Below are 23,380 nucleotides of genomic sequence, written 5' to 3' on the forward strand. Positions count from 1 at the left end.
ACGGCAGTTTCAACAGCTCCATTTACCAAGCTAGGCACGTGTTGGCTGACTCCTAAAGGTTAGACAGGTTACTTTGTGAACAGTAATGGGACCACAGTGACCACAGTAATGGGATGAATGCAACAGTGGTACTGTTGCATTCATCCCATTACTGTGCTGATAGAGCAGCAGTTCCAGCTCCATGAAAGCTGAAATCGCTTTAATGTGAACACCGGTCTGTGCACGGTCAGAGGAATACGACCCCACAGTGTCCAATAAAACCAAAGCTGAGAACCTTGTCACTTTTATTCAGTGCGTTGACATGGGTTGTATAATACACTGATTCTGTCTGCTACCGCTGGCCGTCTTTAGGAGACCCGGAAGCGAAAGCCAGGATAACATCCTTTGAGGAGACCCTTTAACGAAGGAAACAGTGACCAGGCCATTCCAGGAAGGTTTAGCACATTGGGGATCGAACTCAGAACCTTCCGGCAGGGAGACGAGCACACTTGCCACGAGCTTCTCCTGCTTCCCGTGTAGCATTAACACAGCGTTCTCCAGACAGCCAGTGTTTACCACCTCTCTTTGGGTAACAGCCCAGCCCGCCTGCAAAAGCCAAGCTCTCCTGCCGTCGTGGTTCCCCAAGCAGACATGATTTGCGTAAACAGGATGCTGTTGTCAAGGCTTAGGGGTTGATAGAGACGAACTGACAACAAGGGAGACGTGAACCATGCGGAGGAGACCATGTTGGCTAGGGACCCCTGGGGGCCCTCTGGTGCAGGAGAGCGGGATGAGGCAGGCATTCAACGGAAGTAAAGAAAAGACCAGAGAAAAACGACAAAAAAACGTTTGAAAACAACCTATGGAAACAAAGACGTGTAAAATCCCTTCATTTGTGGTCCAGTCTGGCTCAAGCCCACGCACACACACACACATGCTCTGAACACGCACACATCCTGGGATGATGAATGGTAATGGTTATAATGAATCCCAATGAGGGAAGGTCTCTGGAAACAGAACTTAAATGTGTGTCGGAGCAGCGACGGCAGCAACCGTCAAGAAGGGATGGTCCCCAAACAAGGGTGCCTGGACTCAGAGGCTGTGAATAACCAGACAAAACGAGTCGGATAATGATTTATCCTTTTTATTGTGTTCACATGTCACTTTAGAACATGAAAACACTATGCGCTAACAATTGCATACTTATATAGAGATTCCTTTATTTATTATTCGTTTGGTATTTCCTATTTTTCCTTAATATTTTTTGGTATTCTATATTTTATGTTTCGATTTCTTAAGTAATATTAGAATAGTTATTCATACACGTTATTATTTCTTACAATTGTTTAAATGTTCATCTGCCTTGGCAAAATAAATGTTTATTTGACATGCCAACAATGCTCTTTTGATTAAATAAAATTACCTTGTTAGGAGAGGCAGAGAGAGAGAGAAGTGACAGAGAGAGAGAGAGAGAAGTGACAGAGAGAGAGAGAGAGAGAGAGAGAGAGAGAGAGAGAGAGAGAGAGAGAGAGAGAGAGAGAGAAGTGACAGAGAGAGAGAGAAATGACAGAGAGAGAAGAGATAGATAGAGAGAGGAGACAGCCTAAACAGAGATATTGTTAACACCACTAAATCTCTCGATGCATGGCAGGGAGAGCGCCTTATGGTTTGGCTTATGTGTGATAATGAAGGTTACCTGCTGTAAATTCAATCCTTTCAAAGTAATGTCAAAATCGTATAACGGGCAAAACTTTGTGAACCCATTGTACACAATGCTCTTGAGTGTAAAAGCATCCATTATCGTCCTTGTTTCTTTCTTTCTGCAGCGATAATCAAATGAAAAACAATTTTATAACACTACTATAATATTATCAGTAATTTACTGATATTTTTAATATTGTAGATACATCCGTTAGATACTGATATTAGACTATTCTAGAATCCTAAGTAGAGAGAGAGATGTGCCTGAGTATTAAGATCTGGTTCTACTGTGTGTCCATACGTATTATCATTGATATTACACAATATTCACAGCAGGGTAAATGCTTTAAAAACAGCTTCCAACGTCTGGCCAGAACTGGGCTCTGATTGGTTCATGCCAAAACCAACCCATGTTTCTATTTAACGAACAAATCGTACTACTTTAATAGCAGGCCTGTCGCGCCAGTTACTCAAGTAACTCATGAGCGCATGGGCCTAGCAGCCTGCAGCTCACACACACACACAGCACTCGTGACCGCATACACACACCGCAAGCATGCACATACACACCGCATACACACACTGCACACACACGCACCTGCGCACGAACATACATGGAAACAAACACACACACACACAAACACACGCACGCACACACACCGCACATCAAGACAAAGGCAGCGACACATACACGGAAGCGCACACACACGCATGCACACACACGCGCACACACTGTACGTCAAGACAAAGGCAGCGACAAAGTCCCCGAGCTAAGACGTTATGTTTTTAAACATAACGGCTCCGCCATGGACACGCGCAGGTAAGAACACTCACGCACGCGCACACACTGCAGCCACACTCGCCCAGGTAAGACGTTGTGTTTAAACACGGCTCTGCCGTCGACAAACTCTCCCAGGTAACACGTTCTGTCTATGGACTGTAGAAATTGCGATAAAAGAAGGGAAGAGACAATTTCTCACCTCGACAACCAACCGCGGGTCGTTCATTTTGTCATATAAATATCGTTAAATTCAAACATTGCACCGACCGACATACCAACACACAAGTCACATGATCTTAAAGAGACAGCAACCCTATAACACAACGAAAACATGTCAATAACACAGTATGCTAAATTATGTCTATAGAGTCCACCACAAGACTACACTTTGCTGCTCAAATGTAATATTACTATCTTCCTTGAGCCTCCCGAGATGTCTTTACACTTTGTTGCTCAAACTTAATATTACTCTCCTCCTTGAGCCTCCCCAAATGTCTTGTGATATTGATATCCTGCGGACTCTTTTAGCTGTTTTATTTTTATTATGTTTTGTGTGTATGCTATGTGCGACTGTAGGATACTGCTGCCTGTCTTGGCTAAGACACTGGAAGAGATGTTTAATCTAAATGATTATTATTTTCAACTAACCAATAGTGGTTGCCTTGCATTTTAAAATGTCAATGCAGTTTTTCAGCCCTGAATAACAGTAAAAGCTATTTAATAATTGATTTGCATGCATAATATACTACACTTTCCATTGAACAATTACCCCTGTTATCATAAATTGACAAATTTTATATGTAATCAAATGCTCACACACTAGCTGCTTTAAGACACACGTGTAAGTCCTGATATTCTCCTGATGGGCCATATGTGTGTGAACAACATATCCTTACATTTGTACCCTGAAAATCTCCTGAATAATACTACCCCTGAGGTAGTATTTTCTCCATAGGAAATGTAAATTACGTTATATGTGAATGAGGAGTAGAAAGTCGGTATTTCTCCCACCACTTCAGTGGGAGTGTTGACGACGCTTCTGCATGTCATTGAGTGGCCCCCTAAATGATTATCAGCCTGTTGCCTTTTGTTCGCTGAATGGTTAAAAAATATTTAGAGGTTGGCAGTGCTTTTAAGAGTCATTTGTGGTGAACGAATGTTATACGTTGTAACATTATAGGCAAAATGTTATTATATTAAGCGCTCAGAAATTTGTTACATTATCGACTGGGTTTCCACATTATTGCTACGGGTTTAATTACAACTAGAGGTAGAGCGAAAAACTCTAGTGTATATTAAATCATGTCCCTTCTCTAGCTGTCCTTTTTGTAATATGACTGAGACAATGCTACCCTTCCACCACCCACGAGCACAAACCAACACACGCACATGGGATCCACTCAGACACGCTCCAGCAGAAGCAAAACCAGACATCTGGGTAAGCTAAACATCTGGACTGGAGATGCTAATCAGCTCGATACTCTGCTAGATCAAGGTGTCTCGGAAGAGCCAGAAAAATAATTGCTAATACGGTATGTATCTCATCAAACCACTTAAATACACAATGCAAAATGCACGCACACACACACACATTAATTATGTGTGCAATTGCATCCATATAGGGGCCATTTTCCACGCATTGTGTCGGTATCCCGGGATTGGAGCAAACGACCTTGTGGCAACACCGTGTCTCTGGTGTGGTTGTTTACATCGCCTGACGAGCTTCATTACCCTAATGCTTTCCTACCTCTCTCGCCCCGCGGGACACACTGTTCCTGTTCTCCATCACACCTTTTAATGCGTGAGTGTGTGTGTGTGTGTGTGTGTGTGTGTGTGTGTGTGTGTGTGTGTGTGTGTGTGTGTGTGTGTGTGTGTGTGTGTGTGTGTGCGTGGGTATGTGTGTGTATGTGTTTGTGTGTCTGTCAGTTTGTCTGTCCGTATGTCTGTCTGTCTGTCTGTTTGCCTGTCCATCCATTTCAACATAAGTGTTTTCTTTGACTGGGTCTAAATTCTGTATATATTCCTGTAAGCTCATGTTGGGTAAATGACCAAATCATACATTTGTTTCACTTTGTATCAGCTGCAGGATGTCAACAAATTAAATATGCACAAACCCAGTGCAGTCATTTTACATATTTAAAAAATCATGGGGACAGTGATTGGTTGACTAAATGAGACAACAGTAGAGAACAAACTGGCCTGGCTCCGTTTCTATAGAGCTACAGAACAACAGATGCACACGGCCAACCAGCCCTTAGTGTCTATCACAGCGTTCTCTGCATCCCAATGTGACCGTGAGCTTTGTTCACGGCATTCGCCACACGCTCGGATGAGCCACATCAGTGCTTCAGAATTAGACCGCTAATTCCTGGATTACTATTATGAGCAACAACAAAAAAAAAAAAAAACACACACTAAATGTGTAGCTGGAGTGTCACCGTGATATTCCCGTTGGTCCGGGTGATTACTAGGAAAAATGCTTGAAGAGAGAATGTCCCTGTGAAATGAATTAGGAAGAACCAATGAGATAAGGAAATAGTAGAAAATAGTGCTTTCCTTCAAGATAAGAGCGCATTCAAGTCAGGACAGGGGGTGGAGAGGAGGCGGTGTGTGTGTGTGTGTGTATGTGTATGTATGTGTGTGTTTGTGTGTTAGTGTGTGTGTGTGTTTCTGATGAGTGCAGTTTCTGATGAGTGTTTACATCTGTACAACACGACGAAGACGAGGTCTGCTCTGCAAGGGTGCCAAGGTCAGCGCATGCCATTAATATTCATATCAGTATCATTCCATAGTCTGCTTCTGAGCTAAGCAGAAGACAGGGAGGCCAGAGAGCACTGCACACACATTTGAACTAGACTAGAATATTTAGTATGTCAGTATTTTGTTGTAATTGTGTACAGTGATTCTGTGAGATGTACTTCTCTCAATGTTGGTTCCTAATGGTTGCCTTGAAGGTTTCGTACTTTCCTGCAGAAATGTGTGGGCTAGGGACTTTATTGCCTTTTACATTGGGGGATCCAATATCACAATCAAATCTGATTAGTGGAGCGGTGTTATTTATTTTAAAATGAATCGATTAATCATTTAGTCTAAATCTCTCCAATAGTACTAAATGGTTATCTCATGTTACCAGCGACCAAATGGATGTCTTCAGTTTGGTTGCTTCATCTGACAAGCAGCCAAGAAAACTCCATTATTTATTTTAAAATGATCCAAGGACCAAATATTAAATTTCTGGAGCGTTAAGCAGGACATGTTTTTGGATATTTTAGACACTTTTGTTATAAATAAGTCAAATTAATAATTAATTATCGAAGTAAGGATAATACAAGTTAGGGTTTGATACATTGTCTGTCTTTCGACTGAATACCGGGATAACCATTCAGGCCCCGCTATTGATTTTCATATTGTCCCTTGTCTGTCATTCTGTCTCTCAGCCTGTCTCTCTGCCTGTCTCAGCCTCTCTCTCAAACTGTCCCTCAGAGAGAGAGAGAGAGCGAGAGCGAGAGAAAGAGAGCGAGCGAGTGGGCGAGAGAGCGAGAGAGAGAGAGAGAGAATAGTAGGGTTAGGTATGTTGGATGATCAACCCCCAATTTGTTCTAGTTGCTCCCATGGCTCAGATTTTCTAACCATCAGCTCGACCATCTTTCCCATAGGGAAGGTGTCACATATCACGCAACTCAATATGCAAAATATTACCAGCTCTTTATCTGCCTTGAAGAAATAAAACATTTGACATATTGGGGAATGATTCCATAAAAAATGTAAATAACATAATATCTATAAAGAAAGGAAGTGCAGCAGGGTTTGTGTCACACTTTGAGTCCGATGTACTCGTCAGAGATGAAGGGGTGATTTATGTTTCATGTATTCACACCTGCGGCTATTGATAAACGCCACTGACTAGCATGCTGTGCGTTTGAGGAGCTTCTCTGATCCCAGAACTGAGGCGAAAGGAAGATGAACGCAGCAACACACACGCCTTCTGGCGCTCTGAGTCCTTCTGGATGTCCCTCAGTTTGTCTGTAATCCTGTCTCTGAGTCTTTCTCTCAGTCTTTCTCTCAGCCTGTCTGTCAGCCTGTCTGAGTCTCTCAGCCCGCCTCTGAGCCTGTCTCTCAGCCCGCCTCTCAGCCTGTCTCTCAACCTGTCTCTGAGCCTGTCTCTCAACCTGTCTCTGAGTCTGTCTTGCAGCCTATCTCTGAGTCTGTCTGTCAGCCTGTCTCTGAGTCTTTCTCTCAGCCTGTCTCTCAGCCTATCTGAGTCTCTCAGCCCGCCTCTGAGCCTCTCTCTCAACCTGTCTCTGAGTCTGTCTCTGAGCCTGTCTCTGAGCCTGTCTCTCAGCCTGTCTCTGAGCCTGTCTCTCAACCTGTCTCTGAGCCTGTCTCTGAGCCTGTCTCTGAGCCTGTCTCTGAGCCTGTCTCTCAACCTGTCTCTGAGCCTGTCTGTAAGCCTGTCTCTGAGCCTGTCTCCCAACCTGTCTCTGAGCCTGTCTCTGAGTCTGTCTCTGAGCCTGTCTCTCAACCTGTCTCTGAGCCTGTCTCTGAGCCTGTCTCTGAGCCTGTCTCTCAACCTGTCTCTGAGCCTGTCTGTAAGCCTGTCTCTGAGCCTGTCTCTCAACCTGTCTCTGAGCCTGTCTCTGAGTCTGTCTCTGAGTCTGAGGTTCCTGCAAACCCCTTTTGTAGGGTCCTGCAGACCCTCATTTAAAAATAGATGATAACAAATAAGTCACCAGGCGCGAGTCCAAGGTAGTCCTAGCCCCAATGTGAAGGCCTTGAAGACCTGATGAGGTGTCCTTGGGTTCAATCTGCCAAGGGAGCAGGCCCGTGTAAACGCTCCGTTGTGTTCATGGAGAGGTCCAGCAGGAGAGAGCGGTTCTTCTGTTTGTGTGTGTGTGTGTGTGTGTGTGTGTGTGTGTGTGTGTGTGTGTGTGTGTGTGTGTGTGTGTGTGTGTGTGTGTGTGTGTGTGTGTGTGTGTGTGTGTGTCTCAGTGCACTAGTACCTGTGTATGTCTGTGTGTGTATGGTGGTCTGTGCCTGTGCAGGTCTGAGGGTTTGTGTGTTGTGAGGCGGTCCAATCCAGCCGACTGCAGCGTGTATTGTGGTGTGCGCGGTGGACCCGGCAGAACAACATGATCTACAGGCAGGCTTCCAGAGCCAACCTCCATCAATCTCCCCTTGATCGCTCATCCCCCCCCCCGCCCCCCTCTGTGAGCACGCATCGACAGCCCATTCACTCCAAAACTACAAAGCGACGGGGGGAAATTGCTAAGAAATATGATGCAATGTAAGACTACAAGGATGGTTTTTCCACATTTCCACACATGATGTCAAACAGTGACAGAGTGAGTGTGTGCTTGGAACTTGCCCTTGACCACACACACACACACACACACACACACACACACACACACACACACACACACACACACACACACACACACACACACACACACACACACTCACACACAAACACACACACACAGCTCTAATAAGCCATCTGTCTCTCAGCCAGAACCTGCTCCTAGTGTGTACGCTGCTGCCATTCAAAATCAATCAATTTGCAGTCTTTACAGACATTTACAAATATCTTTGCGTCACTTGATTTTTCGCAATAACGTGATCTGATCACCAAAAACTTTCCACAGATAAGAGACAAGGAGACAGTAAACTACAAGTCAGACAGCCCATAATAGGAGTGCTTGCATGGAGATGTCCCCCTCTTTGATATAGGGCAGTGTTTCCCAAACTTCTTTTCTGGGGACCCATTTTTTTCAAAATTACAAACCATCACAACCCGATTCACAAAAGGCCTCATCTATAAAATTGTGAGAAGAACAAATTTGGGCATAAATTAACATTCCTAAACGTTTTTACTGCCAATTCCGCATCCCCTTATGTATTAATTTAATCCAGCCATTTCAAAGAGATGAGTCAAAACTTTGTTTTATGCACTTGTTAATGAAAACAACACAATACACGTATTAAATACTTAAATAATATAAATGAGACCAAAGAAATGCATTTAGGCAGAGTTAACATCTCCTTGTTTTGGCTATCTCATTGTTTTTATTTCCTCTCATCAGTAAAGCAAACACAATGTACAATAGCCTTTCAACTAGATTCAATGTTATATGTAAAATTATCAGAACAATACAAATTCAGTACTATCAAAGACATGGTTCTTATTGAAAGTTTTTTTAAATGTTAATGTGTAAAAAGGGTCTCTATTTATTTGGCGACCCAATTCAAATCTCCCGTGACCCAGTCTTTGGGAAAGATTAACATAGAGTATAGTAGTATGTAGTGATATATGATGATATAGTATATAGTGATATCAGGGCAGTTTTAAAGCAGAGGGCTATATTGTTGTATAGTAGTATTGTAGTATAGTATTGAAGTATAAGACCCAGGCCCGTCCATCTCTGCTGGCTTCCTGTTAGCTTCAGGTCCATACAGGGCATTAGGCAGCAGATGAGCGGATTTACCATAATTGCTAAACTCAAAGCGCTTAACAATATTGCCTAACGTTCATCCATTCATGCGCACATTCACACACCGATGGCGATGTCAACCATGCAAGGCAACAGCCACCTCTTCAGGAGCAGTCAGGGTGAGGTGTCTTGCTCAGGGGCACCTCAACACTCGGCAAGGAGGAGCCGGGGATCGAACTAGCAACCTTGAGGTTACCAACCAATCAGCTATATCTCCTGAGCCACATGCCTCCCCAAGGATGCTTAGAGGTAGCTGGAGGATATTGGGGATCAAACCCATAAACATAGAGACAATTTACCTCAGGTTCTATGCCAAACTTATATTTTAAACTTCCTGTTGTTTCTCCCGACAGTGTCTGCTCCCTGACTGCTTCGTGCCTGAAGCCCCGCCCACTTCAACCCAACCTGGAATTCAGGGTCTGGTGTCGGCTGCCTGAGTGGCGCTCAAATAAGTGATGCAGGTCCACAGAGCCAATCAGCCTCTAGTAGGCGGGACTTGAAGAACAGCGTCAGCCGTGATCTGTGTTTCCACAGCGAGCATCAGAAAACCACACGCCAAACTCCCGCAGCTGAAGGTCTGGATTCCCCCTCTAAAGTGCCTGTAGGGCCTTCGCTGTTCAGGCTGTTTGGATTCTCTTGCGGAATCGTTATCCCCTCCGTGATTGGTCTAGCCGAATGCAAGACTGCACAGCCTCAAGAAAACAACTCAGACGGAAGAAACATATGCCGGAATTATGGAGGGAAATCCAATCAAACTTCAGGATGATTGTCAGGCAACCGGCTCGCAGCCACAATAACACCTGTCTTCACATCGCACAGCGCAGGGAGCAAAGGGGCCCCAGCAGGGCTGCGTGCCGTGCAGGGGCCCCTGCCCTGCTGCAGTGTGGTATCGGTTAGCTGTTGCTGTAGAGGTAGTGACCAGGGGGGTTGGAGCTGTGCCCTTGTGCTGCTGTAATGACTGAATATAAAGGAGGCGACTTAGGGGAGCAATCAGAGTGACGGAGAGAGAGGGGATGGAAGAGAGAGAGAGATAATAAGAGATGGGGAAGAGAAACACAGAGAGAGAGAGAGAGAGCGAGAGAGAGAGAGAGAGAGAGAGAGAGAGAGAGAGAATAAGAGATGGGGAACAGAGTCAAACGAGAGAGAGTGAGAGAGAGGGAGAGAGAGAGAGAGAATAAGAGATGGGGAACAGAGAGAGAGAGCGAAAGAGAGAGAGATAATAAGAGATGGGGAACAGAGACAAAGAGAGAGAGAGAGAGAGAGAGAGGAATATTGGAAGAGGGCCAGGTGAGAGAAGGAGAGGACAGAGAGAGGGAGAAGGAGTAAAGATTGGCAGGGGACTAAAACCAAAGAGCAGAGCAGGTAAGGCCAAGAGAGTGAGATGGAAAGATGGAGAGAGATAGTCCCAGAAAGCATGGGGGGAGAGAGAGTGAAAGGGAAGGCGTAGAGAGAGAGAGGGAGGAAGGAGAAGGGCTGGGAGGGTGAGAGGCGGCGTTTGCCGCAGTGCATGAGAGCTACAGAAAGGTATGTTTGTTTGTCTTTCATTTTCCTCTAGAGAGAGAATGAGAGAGAGATCGAGAGTGTGAGAGCGAGAGAGAGTTAGAGAGACTCTGAGGGAGAGAACTGAAGAGATGGATGTTGTAGGAGGTAAGGTCAGACAGACCAGCAAGGTCGAAAAAAGGTAAGTTAGAGGTGGGATGGAGAGGGGGTGGGGTTAGAGTGTACTTAGGGTGGAGGTGGAGTTGGGGTGGAGGTAGGATGGAGGTAGGGTGAAGGTAGGGTGGAGGTGGAGGTAGGGTGGCGGTAGGGTGGAGGTAGGGTGAAGGTGGAGGTAGGGTGAAGGTGGAGGTAGGGTGGAGGTAGGGTGAAGGTGGAGGTAGGCTGGAGGTAGGGTGAAGGTGGAGGTAGGGTTGAGGTAGGGTGAAGGTGGAAGTAGGGTGGAGGTAGGGTGAAGGTGGAGGTAGGGTGAAGGTGGAGGTAGGGTGGAGGTTGAGGTGGGGTGGAGGTGGAGGTATGCTGGAGGTAGGGTGGAGGTAGGATGGAGATGGGGTGGAGGTGGAGGTAGGGTGGAGGTAGGGTGGAGGTAGGGTGGAGATGGGGTGAAGGTGGAGGTAGGGTGGAGGTGGGGTGTAGGAGGGTGGAGATGGGGTGGAGGTGGAGGTATGCAGGAGGTAGGGTGGAGGTGGAGGTGGCGGTAGGTTGGAGGTAGGATAAGGTTCACCCCGCTTCATGTTCATGCCTCACTGCGAAATCTGCACTGTCACTCCAACTCAGAGAAATCAGTTCAGCCAAAGGCAGAACCACAGAACCACCTCCTGACTCCCACTCATCCCCCTGATACTCACAGAGTAAAGGTTGTGTGTGCGGACTGTGACACAAGAGATGCATTGTGGGTCCGCGTTCTGCTCTCCAACATCCTGCCGCTGGTCTGGCAGCTGGCTTCTTAATATCAATAGTAAATATGAGTATTACAAAATATATGTAAATTGTACTTGTTTTATTTATTAATATACAACTACACTAGACACACTAGAAAACTACACTAGATAAATACACATGTGTTGTGTGTTTGTGTATGGGTGTTGAGTGAGCGAGTGTGTGTGCAAGTATTTCAAGGGAGAAAAAGAGAGAGGGACACACGCAACACGCACACACATACAATGGCATATCAGCCATATTATCCCCTCACCCACATACAGACATGTCGCAGCACACACACACACACACACACACACACACACACACACACACACACACACACACACTCCGACTCCTCTTAGTTCATTTTCAATCTTCCTCAGTCAGGGTTGCCATGGAAGGAGGTTTTGTCCGCTGCCATGACAACATCACTTCTATCCGGTCTCCCCTGACAACAATGGGAGACTGGAACACAATATGCCTGGCTGATGCCTGTAGACGCACTCCCTTATTATGGGATTCACCAGCCCTGCTCCTTCTGCTATTCCAGATAAAAGTGTACATGTTTTTGTGCATGTGTGTTGCCCTGTGTGTGTGTATGTGTGTGTGTGTGTGTTGGCCTGTGGCCGTGTGTGTGTGTGTGTGTTTGTATGTGCAAGCGATCATGTGTGTACATGTGCGTGTGCGTGCGTGTGTGTGTCACATATTGCCTTCATCAACAGCGCTTTCTACATCCTTACTAACGGTAGTAATTGCTTGTCAGTGCTGCCACTTCTTTGCCGCAGGCTTTTATTCAACAGTCAGTCAGAGTAAATCACAGGTAAGCGTGGGATTCTAACTGGCAGCCAGTCCGAGTTACACGCCGTCAGAATTGGATAAGCCCAGGGGAGGGGTCGGTGGTGGGCTTCTAGCGAGCGCATCTCTTGATTGTAATTACTGCTAGGCCATGCATGGAAACAGAAAAAACTGTAAAGATTGCCACGGTAAAGTAGCGTTGAATATGGGGGTACAGAAGGGTTGTTTCATTCTCTAACTCAAGCTTGTTTTGTTTTGCGATGTTCACGCACATGCTCATGCCAGATGCGCGCACGTTGAACACACCTCGTTAGACTTCTGAGATTACCCACCAATCAATTCACACAGGGCTGTGATGGAAACCTCTGAATACACAGAGATTCAGGGCCACACTCGCCTGCCAAGCCAAGGTTGGTTCTGCCTGGGCTTGATGAGGACGTGGAAGAGGAAGTGTTTGAAGCCAGGGAGTTGATAAGGAGAGGGTTAGGCCCTGAGTCGATGGCTACTTCCCTCATTAGCGCGGGTCCTTACCTTGAGACGCTCCGACACGCTGTCCGTGAAGCTGATGGTGAACTCCTCCACCTTTGGGGGCTTCAACCTCTTCTTCTCTGTCTGGAACTCTGTGCGAGTCTTCACCACCACCTGGAGGAGACAGAACAACGTCGAGGGACAGGACGGTAAGACTGGCTTTAATGGAGGCTGAAGTTTGACATTCTGAGACGCTCCTCATAACAAAGGTCAAGACTATTCTAAATCCTGTTCCAAACGGCAGTGGGACTCCAGGGAGACATCAGCTACAGAAGGACAGACAACAATAATCATAGTAATTGTGAAGCTGCGTAATTATCTTCAATTTGGCCTTTGATATTGAAGTTAATACAATCTCGAACAGAACAGTATCAAAGACTCTAAATAAAAACGGATTCAGCTCAGTAAATAAGAAAATAAATGACACTAATCCTCAGAACTCCCTAAAAGAGAAGAACAGGTTTTATCATGAGTCTACTGATTAACTCAGACAAGGGATCACAATTGCCAGGACACCCACACCCACACGCACACACAAACATGCAACCTGAATTTCCATCTATTGCTCAGTGTGTGTTCAAATCAGTTCAAAAGCACACCCTGCTACCCTTCCCCTTGCAACTCTTTGAAATATGGCCCTGCATTGAGAATCAAGAATTATCACACTGTCTTTAACGCAGCCACCAGCTACACACTTCATTCTACCAGCACCTCAGTCTCCAAGTCTGTGAGCAAGGCAGTGGCATGTAAACACAGAATCCAAACTCGTGGATTTCATGATGTCTAGGTTCTATTCTTCATGTCAATGGATGGCCAGCTGCCCAATCTGGGGACGTGTCGACACGGTCAGAAGGAAGAGCTGAACAAGAATCACAGCCGACATGTCGACACCTCGACATAGACAGCCTCAACAAGTAACCTGGGGTCTTAACAAACCGCTCAGGTTATTTAATCAAAAGACTACAGACTACCAATTTCAGAAAAAAAGGTACAATGTAAAAGCACAAAGCTACCAGTAGACACATATAGGAAGCTGTAATCAACAGCGCTGCAGTGATGTGCTCAGTAACACTTTCCCTGATTGGACCCTTGAGGCGCAGTCTCACCAGCTCAGAGGGGCTGCTGCTGCTGGCTAGCTCTGCCACCAGTTAGCAGAGTAAATAAGCTCTCCGTTCAGCCTCCACTGCCCTCTCTTCAAGCTCATTTAGCAATTATATGCTCAGAGCCTGGAGGGTTAGAAACCAAAAATTAAGAAAAATGGAAGCTTTCGGTCATTACCTTTGGCTTTAGCACTGGCTGTCTGGTTTAATTGGCCCATAAAGCCACTATTAATCCGCATTATCTCCTAGAACAGTCATTAGTTTCCATGTATGTCCATGAAGAGCTAAGTATTAGGGCGGCCCTTTGGTCAGTTAGCATCTTATCAGCAATGCTTAGGCAATGGTACAGATGACAGCATTTGGTCTTATATTTCTGTTTGGTGATGAATCTATTTGCTGATACTATTAAATGCATGCATTTGTACCAAAGAGCAAGAGTCAGAATAGACTTTATTAATATCAATAGTTGGATATGCCTACTTCAGTTAGGGACGGCATGGTACGAGGTGACCATTGATTTCCTGTTATGATCTGATTTGGAAGCTTAATCTAAAATGCCGACCAGAAGAAGGGCATTATTAACCAAACCACAGCGGCTAGGTGTATGTTGAAGCAGAGAGAGACGGATCTGATGAAGACAGATAAGCTAGTAGTTAAACATTACAAATTATGATCAATAATAATAGATAAATGAATAAATAATAAATCATGAAATTAATTCCTAAATATTTTTTTTCTCTTCTTTCTTTCTCCGTTTTCCCTCCTTCCCATTCTCATCATTAAACATCTGTCAGTCAGGACTTTCTTTTGCTTCGCCTCAAGTGACCCGATCCAGTCTGATCCGGTCCATCCAATCAAGCCATTGTGACCCAGTGGAGCCCTTGTTTCAGCTAGGCCCTGCTGGGCAGCAGAAATCAAATCTAATACCTTCCCCAGTGTCAAAAGGCCAGCGTGTGTGTGTGTGTATGTGTGTGTGTGTGTGTGTGTGTGTGTGTGTGTGTGTGTGTGTGTGTGTGTGTGTGTGTGTGTGTGTGTGTGTGTGTGTGTGTGTGTGTGTGTGTGTGTGTGTGTGTGTGTATATATTTGTGTTTGGGTTTGGTGAGTCTGTATCTGTACTTATGTTTGATGTGTTTTATCTGTGTATGTATGTATGTATGTATGTATGTATGTATGTATGTATGTATGTATGTATGTATGTATGTATGTATGTATGTATGCATGCCTGTCTGTCTGTCTGTCTGTCTGTCTGTCTGTCTGTGTGTGTGTGTGTTTGTGTGTGTGTGTATGTATGTATGTATGTATGTATGTATGTATGTATGTATGTATGTATGTATGTAGGTATGTATATATGTATGTGTGTGTATGAGTCGTTGTGTATGTGTGTTTGTTTATATGGGGAGTGTGCAAGTGGGCTGCCCAGAAGGCCTCTGTCTTCGAGGGTAAGCCCTCGGGCCCTCATGCAGAGGAGACCCTACAGTCCAGCAGGAGGATACCCCGACATCAGGGTCCCGACAGGATATGAACTTCCTCTTCCCAATACTGGGCTCCATGGAGGCACATGTCTCATAGCTCACAGGCCACAGAGCTCCAGGGTGCGAGGCTATAGATGGCTGAATAAAACCTATGATACACAATGAGAACTGGACATGCCAATAAAACTATTCCTTTTACTGAAACACCCACAAATGTTTCCTTTCTAGGGCTACCCAATTAGTTGCAACTGCATCAAAATCCCGATATGACCCCTTGGCTAATCGTGACTTGTCACAATTCATATATAACCCCGAAAAATATGAAAATCGATAAAATCACAAAAACTTAAAAAAATGTGTGTACCTCTTAAATTAAAAACGAAATAAAAACCATTACAACTGCTTGATTATCATAGTTTGTTTGTTACTTATTTTGTAATAATCACAAAAAGATATCAGGCTAGATATTCGGAATACACTAAATTACGCAGCATGCAGTCTTGGTGGGACCAGGGGACCACGGACCATAGAGCACAGGAAGTCTCCCCGTTCACAGTGCATCCTGACCCCTAGTTCAGCCCTGTAGAGTCTAACACAGGACTAACAATACAGCCCTGTAGAGTCTAACACTGGACTAACATAAAGGCCCTGTAGAGTCTAACACTGGACTAACATAAAGGCCCTGTAGAGTCTAACACAGGACTAACATAAAGGCCCTGTAGAGTCTAACACAGGACTAACATAAAGGCCCTGTAGAGTCTAACACAGGACTAACATAACAGCCCTGTAGAGTCTAACACAGGACTAACATAACAGCCCTGTACAGTTTAACACAGGACTAACATAAAGGCCCTGTAGAGTCTAACACAGGACTAACATAAAGGCCCTGTGGAGTCTAACATAGGACTAACAATACAGCTCTGTAGAGTCTAACACAGGACTAACATAAAGGCCCTGTAGAGTCTAACACTGGACTAACATAAAGGCCCTGTAGAGTCTAACACTGGACTAACATAAAGGCCCTGTAGAGTCTAACACAGGACTAACATAAAGGCCCTGTAGAGTCTAACACAGGACTAACATAAAGGCCCTGTAGAGTCTAACACAGGACTAACATAACAGCCCTGTACAGTTTAACACAGGACTAACATAAAGGCCCTGTAGAGTCTAACACAGGACTAACATAAAGGCCCTGTGGAGTCTAACATAGGACTAACAATACAGCTCTGTAGAGTCTAACACAGGACTAACATAAAGGCCCTGTAGAGTCTAACACAGGACTAACATAACAGCCCTGAAGAGTCTAACACAGGACTAACATAAAGGCCCTGTAGAGTCTAACACAGGACTAACATAAAGGCCCTGTAGAGTCTAACACAGGACTAACATAAAGGCCCTGTAGAGTCTAACACTGGACTAACATAAAGGCCCTGTAGAGTCTAACACTGGACTAACATAAAGGCCCTGTAGAGTCTAACACAGGACTAACATAACAGCCCTGTAGAGTCTAACACAGGACTAACATAACAGCCCTGTACAGTTTAACACAGGACTAACATAAAGGCCCTGTAGAGTCTAACACAGGACTAACATAAAGGCCCTGTGGAGTCTAACATAGGACTAACAATACAGCTCTGTAGAGTCTAACACAGGACTAACATAAAGGCCCTGTAGAGTCTAACACAGGACTAACATAACAGCCCTGAAGAGTCTAACACAGGACTAACATAAAGGCCCTGTAGAGTCTAACACTGGACTAACATAAAGGCCCTGTAGAGTCTAACACAGGACTAACATAACAGCCCTGAAGAGTCTAACACAGGACTATCGTAACAGCCCTGAATAGTCTAACACAGGACAATCGTAGCAGCCCTGAAGACACAGGACTACCATAACAGTGCTGTAGAGTCTAACACAGGACTAACATAAAGGCCCTGTAGAGTCTAACACTGGACTAACATAAAGGCCCTGTAGAGTCTAACACAGGACTAACATAAAGGCCCTGTAGAGTCTAACACAGGACTAACATAAAGGCCCTGTAGAGTCTAACACTGGACTAACATAAAGGCCCTGTAGAGTCTAACACAGGACTATCGTAACAGCCCTGAAGACACAGGACTACCATAACAGTGCTGTAGAGTCTAACACAGGACTAACATACAGCTGCCTCTCCCAACGGAAGAATTTCTTAGTTAACTCTGAGATGTCAGGTCAGCCTGATAGTCGACTTATCGCTGCACTTTTAATGTCCTTATTTCATTTGATTTCTTGGGCCTCAGAAAACGAGTTCCAGGGCTGAGATAGTGCTATAAATAGAAACACTGGTAACATTGTGCTTTGTCACAAGCACATGCACAAGCGTGCCGCCTGATAACAACATCCAGAGAGCGGTTCTGAATGTGTCGGAGCAAATCAAGACATACCAAAGGGCTCTACTGGAAAACAGGGTCCAGATCTCAGCCCCTTTGGTAGGCATCATAAGGTTTACAGAAAGAGTCTGATAGTTTCACCCAACGTACACATATGGAAAGTAAGTTTCACCTGTATTGTATCGGCCGATTTTCTTTGTGGGTTTCACTTACACCAGAGCGAAACTGGACACACTGTTTTTTACCTCCTCTTGCTGTTTCAGTGATACACTTTTAACTGCAATTTACAAACTAGTTTCAAACTGGCATCTGTACTGATACAGGTGTCTGCGTACTAATAAGCTAGGGCTCTTCCTCACCTTGCGTTCACTAAGTCTGTTCTCCATTGGACTCTTCCTCACCTAGACTTCACTAAGTCTGTTTTCCATTAAGATCTTCCTTACCTAGAGTTCAGTAAGTCTGTTCTTCAGTAGGCTCTTCCTCACCTAGAGTTCACTAAGTCTGTTCTTAAATTAAGCTCCTCACCTAGAGTTCAGTAAGTCTGTTCTCCATTAAGCTTTTCCTCACCTAGAGTTCAGTAAGTCTGTTCTTCATTAGGCTCTTCCTCACCTAGAGTTCACTAAGTCCGTTCTTCATTAGGCTCTTCCTCACCTAGAGTTCAGTAAGTCTGTTCTCCATTAAGCTCTTCCTCACCTAGAGTTCACTAAGTCTGTTCTCCATTAAGCTCTTCCTCACCTAGAGTTCAGTAAGTCTGTTCTTCATTAGGCTCTTCCTCACCTAGAGTTCACCAAGTCTGTTCTTCATTAAGCTCTTCCTCACCTAGAGTTCACCAAGTCTGTTCTTCATTAGGCTCTTCCTCACCTAGAGTTCAGTAAGTCTGTTCTTCATTAGGCTTTTCCTCACCTAGAGTTCAGTAAGTCTGTTCTTCATTAGGCTCTTCCTCACCTAGAGTTCAGTAAGTCTGTTCTTCATTAGGCTCTTCCTCACCTAGAGTTCACTAAGTCTGTTCTCCATTAAGCTCTTCCTCACCTAGAGTTCACTAAGTCTGTTCTTCATTAAGCTCTTCCTCACCTAGAGTTCACTAAGTCTGTTCTTCATTAGGCTCTTCCTCACCTAGAGTTCAGTAAGTCTGTTCTCCATTAAGCCCTTCCTCACCTAGAGTTCAGTAAGTCTGTTCTTCAGTAGGCTCTTCCTCACCTAGAGTTCACTAAGTCTGTTCTCCATTAAGCTCTTCCTCACCTAGAGTTCAGTAAGTCTGTTCTCCATTAAGCTCTTCCTCATCTAGAGTTCAGTAAGTCTGTTCTTCATTAGGCTCTTCCTCACCTAGAGTTCACTAAGTCTGTTCTTCATTAGGCTCTTCCTCACCTAGAGTTCAGTAAGTCTGTTCTCCATTAAGCTCTTCCTCACCTAGAGTTCAGTAAGTCTGTTCTTCATTAGGCTCTTCCTCACCTAGAGTTCACTAAGTCTGTTCTTCATTAGGCTCTTCCTCACCTAGAGTTCAGTATGTCTGTTCTCCATTAAGCTCTTCCTCACCTAGAGTTCAGTAAGTCTGTTCTTCATTAGGCTTATCCTCACCTAGAGTTCACTAAGTCTGTTCTTCATTAGGCTCTTCCTCACCTAGAGTTCAGTAAGTCTGTTCTCCATTAAGCTCTGCCTCACCTAGAGTTCACTAAGTCTGTTCTTCATTTAGCTCTGCCTCACCTAGAGTTCAGTAGACTAGACCCAGTCATGGGTGTAGATGATACTTCATATCGACTGTATTGGAATGAGAGAGTCCACCTCCTGATGCACTGTGTCTGACTGCGACTCACATGCATCTAGTAGAAGAATATAATCATTTAATTCCATGTGTCAATTCCACCCATAATCAAAAGGTTTTGGTTGGCTTCCTTTAGTCGGGTCAGATCACGATCACTTCGTAAGTCAACCGAACCTGAGTTCACTCAAAAGCCGAACCGGGACCTGCTTCCAGCAGACCAGGTTTGGTCTGTTTGGTTCAGAGTTTGAATGAGCGTTCACACCCTACATAGACCAGTAGTCTATGAAGTCCTGAGTGAGAGAGAGCAGAAGTCTATGTATTCCTGTGAGAGAGGCCAGTCGTCTATGTAGTTCTGTTAGAGAGACCAGTAGTCTATGTAGTGCTGAGTGAGAGAGAGCAGTAGTCTATGTAGTCCTGAGTGAGAGAGACCAGTCGTCTATGTAGTTCTTATAGAGAGAGCAGTAGTCTATGTAGTGCTGAGTGAGAGAGAGCAGTCGTCTATGTAGTCCTATGAGAGAGAACATGAGTCTATGTTATCCTGTGAGTGAGCGAGAGCATTGGTCTATGCATAGAGGAAGCTCCTTATATCCACTGAAAATTTGCAATGTAGGCTGATAAAAATTGTTTTGTAATTGTGTAAATAATTTTAACATTAGGTTACGATTAAAATGGTAGTCAGCCACCGGCTGGTAAATGCGGGCTGAATAGAACCCTGGTGCGAGGCTACAACCCTTTTGTTGAGCGGACCCAAACCACTTGTGAACTGTTTTCATTTTAAACTGCTTGTTCCTATCAGGCCAGATTTCCTCCCTGCAGGAGACCAAATCAAAGCCTCCCAGCATAAAGAGCAGCTTGGTCGGTCCTGAAAAACAAAATCAAAGACTATTTGATTGTACTTGGAATACAAAGCACTTATATTGCGGTCCCATCTCTGAGAGCATCTAAGCTCTTACAGCAAAGACCCTCCAGTTATCCTAACAATCTGCTGCTAAGAGACATGACACAGAGAACTGGGTCTTCTCCTCATCACACAGGCAGCTCGAATATGAAGCGATTACATCAAGCGCCTACAACAGCCTCTTGTACCATCCTGTCCTTTAACTGGCAGAAAGATTCATTAGAAGTTGAGGAAAACAAACCAATTTGGCCTCCCCCTGGTCTCTCTGGAATGCAACAACTCGTTGGTGTTTCATCAGCGGAGAACAGCCAATCTCAGCCAATCTCTCTCTGATGCCCTCTTAGTTTCTCCGTCTCCATTAGTCCTTCACTCACACCCTCTCACTCACACTGTGCAGGGAGACTGAAGCATGTTGGTATGTGTGTTAGGAGATATATTGCTGGCCTTTTCTCTCTCTCTTTCTCTCTCTCTCTCTCTCTCTCTCTCTCTCTCTCTCTCTCTCTCTCTCTCTCTCTCTCTCTCTCTCTCTCTCTCTCTCTCTCTCTCTCTCTCTCTCTCTCTCTCTCTCTCTCTCTCTCTAAAAGAAACATGCATACGGACTGCCTGCTGTAGCTCAATAAAAGGTGTGTGGGCAGATAATGTGTGTTAGCTTGTGCATGCACAGTGTGGTATTAGCAATCACATCAGTTATTACCTCCAGTTTGATGGATTTGGACATCTTCACTCTCGTGCATTCTGCTATTAACTGGTGGGCACTGTCTCAGATCACACACAAACACACACACACACACACACACACACACACACACACACACACACACACACACACACACACACAACACTGCTCTGCTTAGAATGGATAGAAATGCAAGGTCTGCGTGTTTGTGTTTGTGTGTGTGTGTGTGGGAGTGTGTGTGAATGGGTTTGTGTGTTTGTGCGTATTTGTGTGTGTTTGTTTGTGTGGGCTAGTATGTATGCATGTGCCTGAGTGCGCCTCTATGTGTGTGTGTGTGTGTGTGTGTGTGTGTGTGTGTGTGTGTGTGTGTGTGTGTGTGTGTGTGTGTGTGTGTCAGGCAGATCCCCTCTTAGTAAGCAGGTATATGAGATGGAGAGTTTGCCTGCTCGCCCACTAGCAGAATCCACAATGAGGAACTCAGCGTCTGAGCAGCACTACCCTCTGCCCTCCCACCTCTCCATCTATGTGGAAACATCAGCTTTCATCCATCTTGTCTCATCTTGATTCTAATTAAAATCTTTCACTCTGGCACCAAATGTATGTTTTTTATCCTACATAGGACTTTACATGTATGATTTTTTGTATATTATATATGCAATTTAATACTGTTTTTGATATTTTACTTAAAAAATATTTTTTTTCTTCCTTGAGGATATAATGTGTGGTCTTTAGTTGTATTTTCATGGATTATGTGTTGCCTGGTGTTTTCAATGGTGGGATGTTGGATATAACTTTTAGAAAATGTAGCCAATACTAAATGTAGCCAATACCAAAACTCAATTTGAACATGAATGAAACCATGTGGTGTTCAGGAGTCATATGGACTGTCCTTCACCACATGATCACAGTGAACTTAAGCTGTGTGCAAGTGCCCTTGTGCAAGGCATCAGCCTCTCTGTCCTCAGCTTGCTCTGCTCTTTATAGTTGACCCTTTGCTCTGTTCCTCTTCGAAAGAAAATGAAAAGATGATTTCCCTGAGGTGAGGAGGAAACTATTACATAAATATAGAGGGCAGGTCCTAACTGAAGGGAACGGGGGGCTGCTCTTCCTGATATCTGAATCCAAGGAGCCTTCGCTAAGCCTTAGCCTCTTGGAAACAGACAAATTAAGCCCATTGTTGTCCAACTGTTATCAAAATGTCATATTGGGAACACTATAGATCTATTACATCTACTGGAAATGGGGAAACAAATGGAGGAAAACGATCTCCTTGTGTTATTGAATCATTCCCTTTGTTGAGACACATCTGAGTCTTGTCCTTTGATTCCAGCCGACACTCCAGCACTCGCCCGGAGTCAGTTGAACTGTGCGGCCATGGTAACTAGATTAAGTGCCGCTAGTACCGCAGCGTCTATGGGATGCCTTGGTGATAAATGAGTGTCTGTCCAGCTCCAAATCTGTCTCCTAATCTCGGCAGCACACAGCGGAGCAAACCCAAGATGAATGACTGAGCTAACAGACAAGGGAAAAGATCAGGGTGGGGGGTGACGGCGCTTCTCCTTATAGAAGGGTCGCGAAAGTTAAGCTAACGGCAGGAAGGAGGGCAGGCGCACACCCACGTACACGCACGGCGTGGCGCGGCGCCCACCACCATGCACACGCACAACAATTAGGGTAGTCGCTCACCTTGTCAGGTGCTTGGCACTGGAGGCTGCCCACGTCCAGCGGAGTGATGAGGGGCACGTTCTGGAAACCATCCTCCACGCTCACCGGCTTGGCCCCTTTGTCTTGAAGATTACTTCCTAGTTTCACCATGTTTCTCCGAACAATCCCTCGGTTTCCTAGAGGAATGTGAGGAGTTGCGAGCAGAGGGGTTCAGAGAGAGAGAGAGAGCATACCGTCATGGGCTCTTAATCACCAACACACGTGACAACACACGCACGCGCGCGCGCGCACACACACACACACACACACACACACACACACACACACACACACACACACACACACCGACATGCGCTCAATGGGACCCAACATTGGCTGTTGAACTTGTGCCCCACAATTCCTAAATCAAAGGCTTGATTGAACCGTAAGGTTTCCACAGCATTGTCATTGTGACCGTGATTAAATTATGGCTAACTGTTACAATATAAAAGTCTTACATGTCGAATAAAAAACATAGCTCCTTAGGAGATAAGCAACACTGAATTAAGAAATAGCTCTCATACATATTTAACCCCTGTTGCGTTCAATCCTCTCCCAGACGATGCACGAATAACGGAATTATCAATCCACGCAAAATCATCACATTAATTCCTCATCATATCCCTACCCGTTGTAAAGGCCTACCTATGGTGTGGGTGGTGGGCTCTCCTGCGGCAGTATGTAGTGTGAAGATAAGGGATCAAACGCG

The 23,380-nt window shown here is 44.9% G+C and overlaps 1 protein-coding gene across 1 annotated transcript in view; it reads right to left on the bottom strand.

The window, feature by feature from the left end:
* nsg2 (neuronal vesicle trafficking associated 2) overlaps positions 1-22,782 on the bottom strand; it is a gene marked incomplete at both ends in the record, with an annotated part of 37,905 nt that extends 15,123 nt beyond the window's left edge. Inside the window, 2 exons of the mRNA XM_079738449.1 lie at positions 12,697-12,807; positions 22,654-22,782. Of these exons, the coding sequence (XP_079594575.1) occupies positions 12,697-12,807; positions 22,654-22,782 (240 nt within the window). The remainder of the gene's footprint in view (positions 1-12,696; positions 12,808-22,653) is intronic.
* Between the last annotated feature and the right edge of the window lie 598 nt (positions 22,783-23,380).

This window comes from Pollachius pollachius, assembly GCF_949987615.1.
Source record: "Pollachius pollachius genome assembly, chromosome: 6".
NCBI classification, from domain to species: Eukaryota; Metazoa; Chordata; class Actinopteri; order Gadiformes; family Gadidae; genus Pollachius; species Pollachius pollachius.